This window comes from Schistocerca gregaria, chromosome 2 (genome assembly GCF_023897955.1).
Source record: "Schistocerca gregaria isolate iqSchGreg1 chromosome 2, iqSchGreg1.2, whole genome shotgun sequence".
Classification (NCBI taxonomy): Eukaryota; Metazoa; Arthropoda; class Insecta; order Orthoptera; family Acrididae; genus Schistocerca; species Schistocerca gregaria.
Genome location: NC_064921.1, coordinates 811,815,127 through 811,833,759, shown reverse-complemented (window position 1 = coordinate 811,833,759; position 18,633 = coordinate 811,815,127). Strand labels below are relative to the sequence as shown.

The 18,633-nt window shown below is 39.2% G+C and overlaps 1 protein-coding gene across 1 annotated transcript in view; it reads right to left on the bottom strand.

Moving 5' to 3' along the window:
• LOC126335113 (esterase E4-like) overlaps positions 1–18,633 on the bottom strand; it is a 143,823-nt gene that overhangs the window by 70,528 nt on the left and 54,662 nt on the right. The window contains exons 2-4 of the mRNA XM_049998067.1: positions 18,428–18,556; positions 11,597–11,756; positions 10,854–11,039 (exon numbers count right to left, since the gene is read on the bottom strand). Coding sequence (XP_049854024.1) covers positions 10,854–11,039; positions 11,597–11,756; positions 18,428–18,556 — 475 coding nt within the window. The remainder of the gene's footprint in view (positions 1–10,853; positions 11,040–11,596; positions 11,757–18,427; positions 18,557–18,633) is intronic.

Genomic DNA, 18,633 nt, shown 5'->3' with positions numbered 1-18,633 from the left:
GTGGTTTCAGGCCTTGATAAGAACAAACATATTTATAGGACCAACTGAGAGTTGGAGATCGATGTCTAGGAAGGTGGCTCATTGAGTTGAGAAGGACAAGGTGAAATGGTTTTAGGAGTTGGCAGTGAGATTCCTGAGGATAGAGTGAAGGTTGTCCTTGCCATGAGTGCAGATCATGAGAATGCCATCAATGAATCTAAACCAGACGAAGGGTTTTAGGCATTGACTAGAGATGAAGGAGTCCTCCAGCTGGCCCATAAATAGTTAGCATAGGATGCTGCCATATGTTTACCTATGGCAGTACCATGGATTTGTTCATACATATGGCCTTCAAAAGTGAAATAACTGTAGGTCACAACGTGGTTGACCAGGAGTATTAGAAAAGAGGTGGTGAGTGTTGTATCATGGGGTAGGTGGCATTCCAAGGCACCATCTGTGCTAACTTATCTATGGGCCATCTGAAGGAATCTTTTCTTTCCAGCCAACACCTTAACTGCTTGTCTGATTCACATTTACTGATGATATCTTCATGATTCAGGCTCATGGCAAGGACAACCTTCACTATTTCCTCAGTAACTTCAACACCTGCCCGCAAAACCACTTCACCTGATCATTTTCAAAACAATGAGCCACCTTCCTAGATGTTGACCCCCACCTCTCAGATGACTCCATAAATATGTCATATATCTAGCATGCCAACCAGCATCAGTATTTTCACTTTAGCAGCTGTCACCCATTCTATACCTATAAGTCTCTTTCTTTACATGCCACACCAACTGTTGATGTCATAACTGCAGTGAGAAGCAGAAGTTGTCAAAATCGCAAATAATCCTGCCATAGCTTTTACTAATAGAGAAAATCATATCCAGCTCATCCATAAACATATCCTGGTACCAACTGACTGCCATGCCATTCTCCATTACTGCTACTACTTGGCCGAGTAGCTCCTCAGTTGGCATCATGAGGCTGAGTGCACCCCATTCCAATCCTCTCACCACGGAAACATTCTTGGCAGTATAGCGAATTGAAGATGGGTCTTCTGCACAGCAGTCAGACACATTGATCACTCAGTTTCCTCAAGTACTGTGCAGCATTCTATGTGGGCCCAACAGGTAACTGACTGTTTACTCACACGAATGGGACTGCTAAACTCTGACAAACCAAAAACTAGACCATCCAGTTTCCAAATGTCCTGGTCATTACAACAAAACTGACTTTTACAGGTGCTTCACTATGCATGCCATTTGGATACTTTCATGTAGCACATTTTTTGAAATACTAAGGTGGGAATTGTCTCTCCATCAAATCCTGCATTCTCACAATACCCTTGGCCTAATCCTCCACTAACCTGTTTCCCACTGCCTCAACTTACCTTTTCCCTTCTCTTTTCTGCTCACACCACTCCTTTCTTCCTGCCAAGTGGGCATTCTCTCTCTCTCTCTCTCTCTCTCTCTCTCTCTCCCCTTTTGCCTGTCTTCTTCATTTTCAACTTCCTCTCTTTCTCCACCTCCCTTCTCACCTCTCCCCCTTTCTATATCTCTTTAATTCTCTACTGTCTGTAATCCTTCCGTCTTGTTGTACAGCCACTGAGTCATCTATCAAAAGACCTGCCTTTTTCTAACTACTTTATGTTGTTCCCTACACCCCCCCCCCCCCTTTCTGCCTTCCTTACCTCCTCTCCACTTCCTTCAGTGCAGGCAACTGCTTTCAATAATGATAATCAGTCTTGTCATGGCCACAGAAGTGTGCATTTGTGAATCTGTGTGGTTGTATGTGGGTGTATGTGTGATATTTCACTAAAAAAAGCAAAAACCCAAAAGCTAGTGTGACGTTGTGGTCAAACTTATACTTTGGCTACTTCTGTAGTTTATGGGTCAGGCACTGCTTTTTAGGTCAGAGATCTTGAAAATGCAGACAGATCTCTAATCTTGCAGTCTGGGGATAGCTCTCATTCTATGAAAATTATTAAAGTGCTTTACAAATATTCTATGAGAAATCATTTAGTAGCTGGGGCTGTACCGAGTGGCTAGCATTCCGAAACAATGAAGATAACTTTAAACTGACAGTAGAATGCCTGATCAACAATAAACCTACACTGAATAAGGACAAGACTGTTGTCATTAAGTTTTTACGAAAATTATAGGCAATCTCAAGCAGACGTAAATAATGAATCACTGTCTACAGCTGAACAATCTGATAAACATAAATTTTTAGGCATTTTGATTGATGAATATCTTACATGGAAAGTACATATTGCTACACATGTAAAAAGATTAGCTACAATATTTCTTTACTAAAAGTGTCACAAACATAATAGCTTATGCTGTTCTTAAATAAATATACTATAGATTAATCCACTTTCATTTGCAATCTGGGGCTGAAATTTGTGGTGAAGTACACACTGTCTACAAGGGGACTGCAAAAAGTAAGTTACACATTATAATGCAGGCCACATAACTTTTATTGAATGCTTCACTATACTTCAAAGTGATAAAGATATCTGACACTATTTTTCAGCATAGTGACCAAGTCTCAGTAAACAATAGTTGGAATGTTCTACCAATATTCAGTTAATCAATGACAGAAATCTGCCACTGGTCACAAAGCCATCGGATAACCAATGTGTGAATACCCTCATTATCAGAAAATCTGCAGTTCATGGTAACTGGTTCCTCTGTTTTCTGGGCATTGTCATCTATGGTTGATGTTGATGGTCTTCTTCTCACTATCACCCACAATTGTTTGGCCTTGGTCAAACTGCTGGCACATTTCACTATGGCTGGGTGTGACATTGCATTCGATCCACGTATCTCCAAGAATTTCATGGTGTATCTGTGTACAATTCAGATGTTTTGCCCACATGGATGACACTGTTCCACATATTTCAACTTTGAAGTATGTTTCGAGTTGCTGCATTATTCACTCCCACACTGTGATACACCTGTTGTCTATACCACAGTATAACGGAGTCTGCAGGAAACCCTTAACATTCTTAGCATCGGATGACATATGTAACTTAATTTTTGAGATACCCTCATAAACGGATAGAATATCCAGGCTTCAGACAAGAGAAATTAGTATAATTCCTAATATAATTAAACACGAGTCCTGTAGGGACCACTTTGTCAGCTATAATATGAAGTTCACTAAAAAAATTCCAGAAGATTCGTAATTTCACGACAGTGACGTGTTGGAGCAAAATGAGGTTGGCATCCCTGCACACACCTGTGTTTGATGTGTAACTGCCAGACACTTCATTGCTGCATGTCTGTTAGTTTCTGTTCAGTACTGTATTGAGTAAAACACTGTGTCACACACTTTGTGAATTTCAAGATGGCAGAATTAGGGGAGCAACACATCTGCATTAAATCTTGCATGGAATTCAAGAAAATCTTTACAGAGACACAGAAAAATTACGCACCAAACATACAGTAATGAGTGCTTAAGCCATACTCAGTTTTACAAATGGCTCAAACAGTTTACAAATTGCCAGATGGAAGTTAAAGATGAACCTCTTTCAGTAGACCCTTTGATGTCTAGTTATGATGTTCATGTCAGGGTTGTCAACAGAATTGTGTGGCCAGTTGATCACTGACCATCCAAGAGATTGCAGATTGCAGTTGGATCGTGTCATGAAATCCTGACACAGAAGCATGGAGTGAATCAAGTTGCCACCACTTTTGCCCCACAGCTCATGAGTCAAGACCAGAAAGACCTTCACCTCGCTATCTGTGCTGACATTTTGGATCGTGTAAATGAGAACAAGATATTAATTAAGAAAATCATAACTGGTAATGAGCTGTGGTCTACAGTTATGATGTTGAGACCGAGGTTCAATCTTCACAAAGGGTTACGAAAGGTTTTCTAAAATGTCAGGTCAGGTCAAATGTCAAAGCCATACTGATAGTTTTCTTTGGCTTTGAAGGATTAGTTCATCATGAATTCATTCAACAGGTACAACTGTTAATCAATGATTCTATCAGGACATGTTGCGATGCCTGCAAGAAAATGTGAGAAGGAAATGGTCTAAATATGGTGAGACAATTCACAGCTCTTGCATCACAGTAATGCATCCAGACCTTCATCCCTGTTGGTGTGGGACTAGTGCACAAAAAACGAAATCACTGTGCTGCCTCATCCTCTGTACTCTCCAGACATGCCCCCTGCAGACTTTTTTTCATTTCCAAAGCTGAAAACCCCATTGCAAGGATGAAGATTTGCAACGATATACAAGCTGAAAGAAAAATCACAGATGGCGCTTCGCATGAACCAACAAATGGTGTATCAAAACTGCTTCTTGAAGTGGAAATGACATTGGGAGTGGTGTATCAATTGTGGAGGAGAGTATTTTGAAGGAGATGATGGACAATAAATAACAGGTAAGTGAAGAAAAATTTTGTGAACAAAGTTCCAGAATTTTTTGAACAGACCTCGCATACCGATTGTGTATGTGTCATATGAGCTTAAGACAATTACGTTTGTAAAAAAAGAATGGAACATTGGTCAAATGAATTGTATTTATTTTTTATTTATTTATTTATCCATCCATAGACAATAAATAGTGTATGGATGTTGTCCAAAGTACATGTAAGTTTATGGGAAACAATTTGTGCAAAAGAAACATACAAAATTTTACATTAAGTAGTACAAAGAATAATATGTACAAAAATGTACAAAAAATGTACAAAGAATAATACTTGGTCATACTAAACACAGTAATAAAACTTTTTATACTTGTATACTAACAGTAATCTAACTGCATAGTCTGTCTGCTTCACTTTTGTCTTCCGTAAACAGGAAGACCTTATATTCACTACAATAATTCAATAAAGATTTTACCACACTCAGCAGCTGTCCATCAGATATACAAAATCAACAGAAACTTTACGGGATGAAAGACAGTGTTTTCAGTTTTGCCTTAATATAAACATTATCAGAATTATTTATTGGCCTAAATAGTCATTTACTGGGTAAAACATTGTTCAAGTAGAAACTCATTAAATCATACTTTAAATCTGTTTTCATCTTCTAACTTTTTGATGTTAGCTGGCAGTATGTATTTGGTGATATGTTGTAGAGTTTTGTACCAATATGGCTCACATGCCTTTGTGTGTGTGTTCTTTTTGTTTGCTGAGTATGGGGTGCTGTGCTGTTTTGAGTATTGTAGTTACCCAAGATGGAATTTGTTTGAAAATCTGCAAGGTGGGCCCTAACTTACAAAATACGCTTGTATATATATAAGGGAGGTATTGTTAGAACTTTAAGCCTGTCAAATAAGGGTTTACATTGTGTCTGTGGATGGTTGTGTGTTATTATTCGGATAGTCCTCTTCTCTGACAGAAAGATTTGTTTTAGACAGTAAGTGGTGGAACCCCAAAATATTACTCTGTATGTTGCTAGAGACTGAAAATAGCCACAATATGCCCTAACCAAAGTATGCCATCCTGGAACCCTCTGCAGTACAGACATCTGCAATAATTCTAAGAGCAAAACGGGCTGAGTTAAATTTGTGCACAAGTTTCATTACATGGTCATTAGAATTAAGATTATCATCTACATGAATCCCCAGCAATTTTGTTGATGCCACTCTATGGCCTTGTCACCCAACAAACAAATCAAGATTTACATTTTAACATATTTTCCCGAACTGCATATAAGTTGTTATTTGCATTTAATATCAACCAGTTTGCATTGAACCAAGTGTGGACATTCTTTATTACTTGATCAGTGGTTGTATGCAGCATTTGCTTTTGTGTACCTATTATCACACTAGTGTCATCTGTATGGCCTCTGCTGCTCCATCTGAAGTGTGAAAGTCATTTATGTAGACAAGGAACAATAAGGGACCTAGAATACTGCCCTGCGACACTCCTATTTGCACTTTTTTTTGCATCTGATACCAAATATATTTTGTGGTTGGAATAATCTGACATCAGTCCTACAATGTGTGTTCTGTTTTGTAAGTATGATTCAAACCACTTTTTCCCTGTCCCATGAATACCTAATGCTTCCAGTTTTTCTAAAAGAATGTCATAATTGGCAGCGTCAAATGCTTTGGAGAGATTTAAATTTATTCCTACTATGCTGTTGCCTTTTTCTAGATTTTTGATTATTTGTTCAGGGCTGCACATTAGTGCTGTTTCTGTATTTTTACCTGCCTGGAAGCCATGCTGATTTTTATTTAGTAACTAATGGTCATTTAAATATTTGTTGATTCTGTGCTCCATTAATTTTTCTTTTATTTTGGAAAATACTGGAAGGAGGGATATTGGCCAATAGTTTTCTACGTGATGCTTGTCGCCATTTTTGAATAATGGGACTTCACTTTTGATATTTTCATCCTTTCTGGAAACACTCCTTCACTAAATGATAAGTTGGCTATGTATGCCAGGGGCCTTGCGATTTGTGCAGCTGTCATTGTTATAATATAAACAGGCAACTCATCTAATCCTGCTGAAATTTTAGGTTTCAAGCTCTTTATTACTTTTAACACTTCATGTTCATCTGTTGGATCTATTCTCATGCTACAAGCAGGTTTTGAAAAATTCAGGTTTTTCTTGGTTTGTAAATTTTGAGCTTAATGAAGTTGTTGCATTTATGAAATAATTGTTGATGTATTTGGCAAATCATGTTTTTTAATATTGATAATTTCTGTGTTTTTGAGAATGATGTTCTGGTTTTTGCATCTCTTTCCTTTTTCAGTCTTCACAATACACCATATGGCTTTTGATTTGTTAGCAGACTGTCTTATTAAGTTGTCATTACTCATAAATTTTGCCTTGGCAATAGCTTTTCGATGTACCCTCTTGTAATAGTTAACATATTCTATGAACTGTTGGTCTGTAGATGTATTCAATTTTGAATTTAGTCTCTTTGAGTTCCACAAGAAGTTTTGATGCCAGCTGTGATCCAAGAACTTGGCTTTATTGTGAACTGATGTGATTCTTGACAGTTTCTTTGGAAAGCATTTTGAAATATCCCATGAAAATTGAAGAAAAAGTCTTATATGCATCATTTGTATTTGTTAGGGACAGCACTTCTGCCAAGGACTCACTAGTTAGGATATTTGTAAATTTTACACAGTTTTCAGTGGAATTTTTTTTTCATACATGAAGTACACTTTTTTTCCTTGCAGTGACATTTCAGGAAATTTGAAGACAAGAGCATTATGGCCTGATAATCCCAAATCAGTATTTGTTACTTGTACTTCTGTGGATTGTATATTCGGATTGGAATGGATTGGTTGGGGGAAAGACAGGGAAGGAAGTCGGCCATGCCCTTTCAGAGGACCCATCCTGGCATTTGCCTGGAATGATTTAGGAAAATCACAGAAAACTTAATAAGGATGGCTGGACACGGGATTGAACTGTCGTCCTCCCGAACATTGTATATTTGAAAATATATTATCTGTAAGGCTGTTTGTATTATATGTTATTCTTGTGGGTTCGTGTATGTGTGGAACCAGATTGAAACGACATAATAGATTTAGGAATTGATTGTTTAGCCTACTTTCATTCATAAGATTTATGTTGAAATTCCCATAGACAACTACAGTGGCTCTTTCAGTAAAAAGTATGTTAAGCAGTGTTTTTAATTGATTAATGAATATGTCTGCATCCCAGTAGGTGGTCTGTATTTGCTATGCTATGACTTTTCCCTGTATTTCAGACAACTGTATAGATGATTTTCACAATCAATGATGCAGCTTCACACCTTCTTTTGCACCTGATACTTGAGTTAGTAAAGATACATACACCTCTGTTTTTGACATTTTTTCTACAGTATTGACTTGTCAACTTACATGGATGAATATTAACAGGGTGTATACATGGACAAGGAAAAAAAATTCCCGGGTTTCTCCTGGATTTCCTGGTTAAAAATACACTTTCTCCTGGGTGAAAACATACTTTTCCCTTTTAACTGACAGATATTTTCTCTTGGAACTGTATAACTTATCAGTACTTTAAATGATTATGGTTTTATACACAGGCGTAGAATTTAGAAAACTAAACACAAGGGAAAAAAACACGTTTTGCAAAGATCTTTGACGTGCAGCAACATGTACGCTGCATATCTTCGTATTATGAAAGTATAAATTCGAATTCCACCAAACACCACATGTTACTTTCCGAAGCATTGAAATCGAGATTGCGATGGACTTTTGTAAGCCAGTCATAGCTCATGTCACGTGATCTCGCCAGCCGATGACAGCGGGTACTCAGAACTTAGGACACGTGATGTAGTCAGCCAATAGCAACATCACTGTTAAGTAGCGTGAACACACAAATAGAAAAAGTTAATGGTTTAAATTAATATACATAGTGTTGCTACACAAAATGCAAAGCCTTCACATATAATATTGGTCTATAAGATTAATAGGCTGCAAGAGAAGCTAAGCTTTCACATATAATGTTGGTGTCTTATGCGCGTATTACACTTAAAGATATATCACACAAATGTGCCAGTAAAATTTTTAATAACAACATAAATGTCTGATCATCTGGGCTCGAAATTCATCTAAATAGCTCATTATCAAAGAGTCAATTTTAAATTAGAGTCAAACGCTCTGTGATTTAAGAAATTCATCATACATTCTCACACGGGATACAGTAATATCTTAGCAAGCACAGAGACAACAAGAATAACTGCACCACAAAATGAAAAAAATGATGGGTAATATCCTTTGTTGAGTTTCGGTTCTCACCAGTCAAAATTAGAAAAATTTAACTGATAACAAAACCATGGAAAATTCCTGGAATTCTAAAAAATTCCTGGGTTTCCCCGGTTTTCTCCCAGATGAAAAAATTCCTGGGTTTTTCCCAGATCTCCTGGTTGTCCCGGGTTGTATACACCCTGATTAATGATACTTAGTTCAAAACTTCTGCACGAATGTTCCATAATGCACATTCAGTCAATGTTTGCACCATTAACTGTTACCTCAAGTTCCAGTGACTTATTTCTAAGGCACTGAACGTTTAAGCTTAAAATCTGCAGGTGACTAGGGTGAGAACTGGTTACAGTTTTATTTATGTTTTGTGGTGTCATATTTGTTCCTGTCTCCTGGTGAGATACCAAAACTCCTTGAGAAGAACAGGTTTCCTGCACCTCTCGGCACATACCTGTACATTGGGCTGCAGTGAGTTGCTTGTTGCTGCTATTGGTGCTGCTGCTAACGTACTTAATACTGCCAGATGGTGATGCTGTTTCTGACACTTCCAATGATGGTTCTGCCACTACTGCTGTGCTTTCTTGTGAACTTGGAGTCTTCTCGTTTTTTCTTGTTTTCATCTAAAATAATATTTGGATGGTGAAGAACTGTAGTTCTCTTGTCGTTCAAATTGCTGCCCACTGCTCTTTCTGTCAACACTTTATCTTTTTTTAAATGCTTTGCTGGTGCTGATGATGGTTCTAATACTTTTACTTCTTTTTGCAGTGCTTTTGTTATGGAGTCTGGTGATGTTGATGCAGTAATCATTCTGGTTTTGAATTTATTTTGGTGGTTTTGTATTTCTTTGGTTACCAGGTTTGCCAGATATTCTTTCCCCAAGCCATTCAGGTGAAGTCTGTGCTGTGTGTGGAATCTACATCCAAAATTGCTTTGATCAACACATTTCACTTTTTTTAAATGTCTGCAAATTTTTTCAAACTGACTGTTGGCACTTTTTATTTCTATATTAACACATGACCATCTTACAAGATGATAGAGATGTGGAATATTGACCATTTCTATGCTTGCGTGAGTGAGGTTTCTCAGACACTGTTTAAGATTGTGCATGGCACTCTCTGTTTCATTTTGTAGACATTGTTTGCGCCTCCCTGAAGTACAACAAAGTACCTGATCATGTACCAGATGTGATTATCATAGATGTTTTATATTCACTCAAATTTTTCTAGGCTTGGTGGCAATGTTTATGTAACAGTTCCTAAAGTGCTTATTGATATATTTATGGAAATATATCACTGTTGTAAAAGTACAAAAAATTATGATGTTCAAGACAGTAAAGCATTATAGGCAAATAAAGATTTTTTTATTATCATTTTTATAAAATATTAATTACTAATTTTATTGGTCTCACTTACACAAAAAAATAGGAGAATCATAATAATCAATTGTTAACACAGTCAGCAGAATTATTTTCTGATGGCTACTGCTCGCCATTAACACTTGTCTTGAGTGGTTCTACATTTCTGAAGTTCTCTTTAATTATGAGTTATAGATAACTAGTGTGTTTGATTGAAATTTTGTTTTACTTGATCTTGTTGATACCTATTACATCTCAAAAATTCCAAATGCATTTCTTCTAGCAAGCTACAGTAAAGCATTATGAAACAACAGCTACACATAATTGGAAGCTTTCAGGTTACAGATTTCTTCATTTGATAAAACAGAGGAAAGGCTGGCGAAATGAGGATATTTACCAAATACAAGGACTGATTTTTCTTCCAAATTCTGATAGGCATTAATAAAAGACAAGTGTTTATAAAAAATTGTAAGTCTTTGTAAATTTTAGTAGTACAATACAATGGCCTTGTAATTATGATAACTAGTAAAGTCTTCAGATTCAAGGAGACTCTGCTAGGTGTGATAGCAGAGAAACTAAAAATGTAAGACCAGCAGCAGAAAGTATTTGAGAACCTGAGGGATCCTCATATCATAGAAAGTGAAATAATTACTCTGCACCTTTGCCATTCAGCAGATTCTTGGTCAGATTCAGCTTACTGAATCAGCTACTCAAGTTTAATTTTCGGTCTGTCAACCACTTTATTTCTGCTTTGTTTGAACCAGAAAAATACATGTGTACAATGTTATGCACCCCCCCCCCCCCCCACACACACACACATGTAGCACATACCTTTAGACATTGGGGACAACATGTGCAAACATACACTGACAGCACCAGCACTATAACCAGCAAGTGTCACGCTATCTGGATCCCCACCAAATGCAGCAATATTCTGCTGCACCCATCTGAGAGCCATCACTTGATCCTTTAATCCATTATTTCCAGGAAGAACTGAGTCTCCAGTGCTCAGGAATCCTGCAGCATAATCATTAATTAATGAAATCATTTAAGAAGTGTATTTTGTAGAGTCTACATTATTGTGTTATGGAATACAATCTGAACTAAGGCATAGTAAAATTACTTTTCGTAATACTATCTGATCTTACAAGTATGAATGAAATAAACAGTAGTCTCTTCAACATAATTCCAAAACATCTCATAGCCTCTGTTCCTGTAACCAAAACACTACTAATTTTCTCCATTGCCTTGCGACAGCATCTGTTCCATTCCCACCAGATTCCTGGTTTTCCATTGTTGATTCTGCGCATGCATATGGACCACAACCCAGCACTATAATGATTTGCTGTCATGGGACATCACATTCATCACCTCCTTAATCCTTCCAGCAAGTCAAGTTCTCACTTATACTTATTTAAATATTTATTATTGTGTGCATATGTTTCCCTATTAAATCACAGGTTCCTGAAAATTAGGTATTTCAATCTATAAAGAACAGGTATATAGTTTGAACCATTGCCTAGTACATTTTTTCTAAATTGTTAGGAGTTAATGCATTCATTTCATTTACATACCCAAAGCTCCAAGCCTGTAGTTGAGTGTCACCAGAACTATGTCTTCATCCATTAGGTACTGTGGACCAAACAAGTCACTGGTGCCTCTGTAGACGTAAAAACCACCAGGGTGAAGGAAAATCATCACTGGTCTCTTAGGATTGCCTGTTCTATCTGACAACTGGTATAATGATTCATACATGAAATTTGACAAAGAGCTAAATGGATACTCTTTTTAATGAATAACAGTGTAGTATAATTATCACAAAATAGAGAAATGGGATAGCTTATTTGGTTTATGTATTTGGTTACTACATTCTGCAAATTTTTGAACAAAGATTTTAAGAACTGTTGGTTTGACAGCTGTTCTTGTAACTAATTAAAATGCGGCATTATGTACATAATTTCTGTTTGTAACAATGATGACAGTTTACAAGACACAGTATACTTATACAATTAATGCATGAAATAAGTTATACACTGAAGCGCCAATCAAACTGGTGTAGGCATGCATATTCAAATACAGAGATATGTAAATGGCAGAATACGGCACTGTGGTCGGCAACACCTATATAATACAAGTGTCTGGTGTAGTCGTTAGAACGGTTACAGCAGCTGCAATGGCAGCTTATCAAGATTTAAGTGAGAGAGAACATGGTGTTATAGTCACCATGCAAGTGATGGGACACAACATCTCCGAGCTAGCAAGGAGGTGGGGATTTCCCTGTACAAGCATTTCGAGAGTGAACTGTGAAAATCAGAAATCTGGTAAAACAACAAATATCCAACATCACTGTGGCCAGAAAAATATCCTGCAAGAACAGGACCAATGATGACCGAAGAGAATCATTCAACATGTCAGAAGTGCAGCCCTTTTGCAAATTGCTGAAGATTTCAATGCTGGGCCACCAAAAAGTGTCAGCATGTGCACCACTCAACAAAACATTATCAATATGAGCTTGCTGAAGGCCAACTCATGTACCCTTGATAACTGCATGACACAAAGCTTTACACCTCACGTGGACCTGCCAACACCGACATTGGACTGTTGATGGATGGAAACATGTTACCTGGTTGGACAAGTCTCGCTTCAAATTTCATCAAGTGGATGGACACCACCTTATGAATTAATGGACCCTGCATGTCAGCAGGAGACTGTTCAAGCTGATGGAGGCTCTGTCAAGGTGTGGAGATTGTGCAATTGGCATTATATGGGACTCCTGATATGTCTAGATACAACTCTGACAGGTGACATTTTATCACTTGCATCCATTCATGTCCGTTGCACATTCTGACAGACTTGGGCGATTCCAAGAGGACAATGTGACACCCTACATGTAAAGAATAGCTACAGAGTGGCTCCAGGAACATTCTTATGAGTTTAAACACTTTCACTGACCACCAAACTCCCCAGATATGAACATTATTGAGCATATCAGGGGTGCCTTGCAATGTGCTCTTCAGAAGAGATCTTCACCTCCTCATACGCTTACAGATTTGTGGACAGCCCTGCAGAAGTCATGGTGTCAATTCCTTCCAGCACTACTTCAGACAATAGTTGAGTCCATGGCACATTTTGCTGTAGCACTTATGCATGCTCGCGGGGACCCTACACAATATTAGGCAGGTGTGACAGTTTCTTTGGTTCTTCAGTGTAGATGTAGACATGGCTTTATGCAAAGTTTCAAAATCAGACAAAAAAAGTGGAAAGATATTTTGCATCAGCATGGAACAAAAATTCTTTCATGTGCAAACAGGCTCTTGTTGCAGTCTCTTGTGACACAGATTTTTTATTTGTATGTTTAACTGTCAACAATATATTAAAAAACAAAGATGCTGTGACTTACCAAACTAGAAAGCACTGGTAGATAGACACAATAAAAAACACACGAACACACACGCAAATTTCAAGCTTTCACAACCCACGGTTGCTTCATCAGGAAAGAAGGAAGGAGAGGGAAAGACAAAAGGATGTGGGTTTTACGGGAGAGGATAAGGAGTCATTCCAGTCCCAGGTACACACACACACACACACACACACACACACACACACACACACACACACACAGGCAGACATATGTAAAGGCAAAGGGTTTGGGCAGAGATGTTAGTCGAGGCAGAAGTACAGAGGAAAAGATGTTGTTGAGTGACAAGTGATGTACAAAGGGCGGCAATTTGAAATTAGTGGAGGTTGGGGCCTGGTAGGTAACGGAAAGAGAGGATATACTGAAGGCCAAGTTCCCACCTCCGGAGTTCTGATAGGTTGGTGTCAGTGGGAAGTATCCAGATAACCCGGACGGTGTAACACTGTGCCAAGATGTGCTAGCCATGCACCAAGACATGTTTAGCCACAGGGTGATCCTCATTACCAACAAATACTGTCTGCCTGTGTCCGTTCATATGAATGGACGGTTTGTTGCTGGACATTCCCACATAGAAGGCTTCACAGTATAGGCAGGCCAGTTGGTAAATCACATGGGTACTTTCACACGTGGCTCTGTCTTTGATCGTGTACACCTTCTGGGTTACAGGACTGGAGTAGGTGGTTGTGGGAGGGTGCATGGGACAGGTTTTACACCGGAGGCAGTTACAATGGTAGGAGCCAGAGGGTAGGGAAGGTGGTTTGGGGATTTCATAGGGAACCAAGGTGAACCAAGAGGTTACGAATGTTAGGAGGACAGCGGAAAGACATTCTTGGTGGAGTGGGGAGGATTTCATGAAGGATGGATCTCATTTCAGGACAGGATTTGAGGAAGTCATATCCCTGCTGGAGAGCCACATTCAGAGTCTGATCCAGTCCCGGAAAGTATCCTGTCACAAGTGGGGCACATTCGAGGACCTTCTGTGGGAGATTCTGGGTTTGAGGTAATGAGGAAGTGGCTCTGGTTATTTGCTTCTGTACCAGGTTGGGAGGGTAGCTACGGGATGTGAAAGCTGTTTTCAGGTTGTTGGTGTAATGGTTGATGGATTCAGGACTGGAGCAGATTCGTTTGCCACGAAGACCTAAGCTGTAGGGAAGGGACCATTTGATATGGAATGGGTGGCAGCTGTCATAATGGAGGTACTGTTGCTTGTTGGTGGGTTTGATGTGGACGGAAGTGTGAAGCTGCCAATGGACAGATGGAGGTCAACGTCAAGAAAAGTGCCATGGGATTTGGAGTAGGACCAGCTGAATCTGATGGAACCAAAGGAGTTGAGGTTGGAGAGGAAATTCTGGAGTTCTTCTTCTCTGTGAGTCCAGATCATGAAGATGTCATCAATAAATCTGTACCAAACTTTGGGTTGGCAGGCCTGGGTGACCAAGAAGGCTTCCTCTAAGCGACCCACAAAGAGGTTGGCGTACGAGGGGGCCATCCTGGTACCCATGGCTGTTCCCTTTAATTGTTGGTATGTCTGGCCTTCAAAAGTGAAGAAGTCGTGAGTAAGGATGAAGCTGACTAAGGTCATGAGGAAAGAGGTTTTAGGTAGGGTGGCAGGTGATTGGCATGAAAGGAAGTGCTCCATCGCAGTGAGGCCCTGGACATGCGGGATATTTGTGTATAGGGAAGTGGAATCAATGGTTACAAGGATGGTTTCTGGGGGTAACAGACTGGGTAAGGATTCCAGGCATTTCCTGGAATATTTGGAGAGGGTGATTTTGAGAAAGAGGAGGTGGGTCCCACTGTGATGGAGGATAGAACTGTTCCAGGCAGGGTTCAATTTGGATAGTGTCTTGGGGAGTTGGATCATTAGGAGTAGGATTAGGATTATTTTTCTTCGTGGCAAAGTGATATTTCCAGCAGAGACTACGAATGTAGGACAGTAATCTTTGACGAGGGCTGTTTGGTTGAATCTGGGAGTGGGGCTGAAGGTGAGGCCTTTGGATTGGACAGAGATTTCGGATTGGGAGAGAGGTTTGGAGGAAAGGTCAACTACTGAATTGAGGTGTTGTGGTTCCAGATTGTGCTGACTAGAATTTCAAGGTTTTGGGGGGAGTGGAGCTGGAAGTGGGAGATTGAGTAGATGGGAGAGACTGGGTCTGTGTGCAATGAGAGGAGGTCGAGGTTTGTCGGAAAGGTTGTGGAGGGTGAGTGAGTTGCCTTTCCAGAGGTGGGAAACCAGGAGATTGGATAGTTTTTTGAGGTGGAGGGTGGCATGCTGTTCTAATTTGCGTTTGGCCTCTAGGAGGATGCTCTGAACAGCCAGTGTGGATGTGGGAGAGGAAAGATTGAGGACTTTTATTAGGGATAGGAGTTGACGGGTGTGTTCATTGGCTGAGTTGATGTGTAGGTGAAGGATTAGGTGGGTGAGGGCTATGGATTGTTCAGTTTGGAACTGGTATAGGGACTGATGGAAAGAAGGGTTACAGCCACAGATGGGAACTTTTAAGTGTGAGGCCTTTGGGAGTAATGCCAAATGTCAGACAAGCCCGAGTAAATAAAATATGGGAGCGTAATCTGGCTAGGGTGAAGGCAAGTTTGCAAAGGGAATGTAAATAACACTTAATGGGGTCATTGTGGGGATGTTGTGAGGGTGACATGGTATTAGAAGGTGGAAAGGGTAAGATGAGGCTAAGTGAAAATAAAAAATATATGGGGAGAGATAAAGGTGAACTAGAAAGCAACTGGGGTTCTGGTGGGAAAAAGACGAAAAAGTGTTGGTTTAAGCTGAGCTATGTTGATCCTGTGGTGAACTTAGGTTGGTGAACAAAAGTTAGGTAGTTGTGTTGCCTCCAAAACACGTTACAGGGCGGAAAAATTCGGGAAAATTTCGAAAAACTTTGTGTGTGAGACAGGAAGCAAAAAGCTTCCTCTTGTTAGAGAAGTAAAATCTTCAGTATAAGCAAAAACGTTTGATAACATCTAATATATCCATTTTTATTTTTGCATGTATTACAATAATTTACTTCATACAGTGTGCATGTTTATATACATTTCAAAGTTGTTTGAATCCAATGAAGTCAATAATGTCATTGAAAATAATTGATGTCAGTCTTCTGAAAATGGACATCTTGTTGTTACGGGGAAAAAACCTTGGCCTGACAAGAGCCCCCCTTTCAAAATCTCGCAGCTGTGTATGTAATGCTTCACAGAATAAAATATCTGCTAACTTCTGGAGGCATTTTGAGGTGCTCAGAGTAGCTTTGTATAAAAGAACAAGATTTTGTGATTGCAGTAATGCCAAACAAGATAAGTGGTCCCTTCTTGTATGAAAGTTAAAAATGCCTACTGACATAGCCATAGAATAAAAATGCCAACATTCCCACAAAAAAGCAGCACTGGGTTCATTATTTGCTCTCAATTAGCAGCCAATTTACTTGGTTTTAAATTTATGTAGACTGCAGTATGTTGTAGGTCTGAAGGAATTAACCACATGATGCGTACTGTTGATTTAAAAAATGTTACACCATTTGACAAATGACATCCTAAGGGTAATATATATGCAGAACTGGTTTCTAAAATGCTTCAAATTAAACAATGGTACCAGTAATAAAATGATATTTTAAAACACATTATCTCGAAACAATACCAGAGAAGGAACAATGCTACTCACTATACAGTGGAGGTGCTGAGTCACGGTAGGCACAAAAAAAAAGAGAGAAATTCACACTATTATAGCTTTTGGTCATTAAGGCTTTTGTCAGCAGTAGACACACATACAAACTTGCACACACACATTCAAGCAAACGCAACTTGCACACACGTCTGCAGTCTCAGAGAACTGAAACCACACTGTGAGCAACAGCACCAGAGCATGATGGGAGTGGCGACTGGGTGGGGACAATGAGGAGGCTGGGGTGGGGAGGGGAAGGAAAATTGTGTGGTGGGAGTGGTGGACAGTGAAGTGTTGCAGTTTAGATGAAGGGCAGGAGAAAAGGTGCAGAGGGGGGAGGGGGTAAGTAGCAGAAAGGAGAGAAATAAAAAGAAATTAAAAGCCTGGGTGTGGTGGTGAAATGATGGCTGTGTAGTGCTGGAATAGGAACAGAGAGGGGGCTGGATGGATGAGGACAGTGAATAACGAAGGTTGAGGCCAGAAGGGTTATGGGAACATAGGATGTATTGGAGGGAAAGTTCCCACCTGCGCAATTCAGAAAAGCTGGTGTTGGTGGGAAGGATCCATATGGCACAGGATGTGAAGCAATAATTGAGATGAGGGATATCATGTTTGGCAGCGTATTCAGCGATGACTGCACCACAGCCTGGAATAATGTCCAAAACTGTAAATTTGAAATTTCGTCTTATAACAGAGTTATGCCTGTATTGTATCCATGAATGGAATAGGTAGGTGGTAAAATGAGTTTGATTCACTATGTTCACTTCTCCTCACACTTTATGGTGGCTTGCAAAGAAGGATGTATGTTTAGATATATGTACACACTAATGCTGTCCAGTCATGTGGCCTTATTCACCAGCAAATGCCAGTCAGAAAGAGTGTTTACGAAGCTAAGTACGCTTTGCGTATACCTGGAAAGATTTACATCATTTATGAGACCAGTTTGAGAAACTGTACTCTAACATCAGGTGAATATTATTCCTGGATCCTCTGTTGTACCAATTACAGCATACTACACACAAGTTTTCAATTTGGGGGTTTAAAGGATCTGTTCCAGAGTTTAACCATTTCCTGAGAAAACCACATTTGCCAAAGTTTTTCCATGTTTTTCAAATCTTTTAATACTTGCTCCAGTATTTGAGCTAATATTTCTGGGTACCACTTTTTCTTAATCACCCTTGAACAATAGCTGAAATGTCAGGGGATATACTGGAAATAACAGACTATTATATGAAAGAAATGTTTCCATTGGCTTCTTAAATTTAGAGACTTTTAAGGCCTTTATAGGGATTCTATTATTATTGAATAAACTTTACTTACGCTGGTTGTATACACATTAAGTAGCAAACAGTCTTCAGACGTTGTGTCAGTGTTTTCTACCTCTGGACACCTTGCCCCATCCTCTGTGGCATCCATAACGCCTTCCCATGGATCTACTGGTTCTGGTGGCTGTAAAATTGGTCTCTGGTGAGAACAAAGAATTATGTATTTACGTGCATATGTAATAACATAGAGACCAATATTTG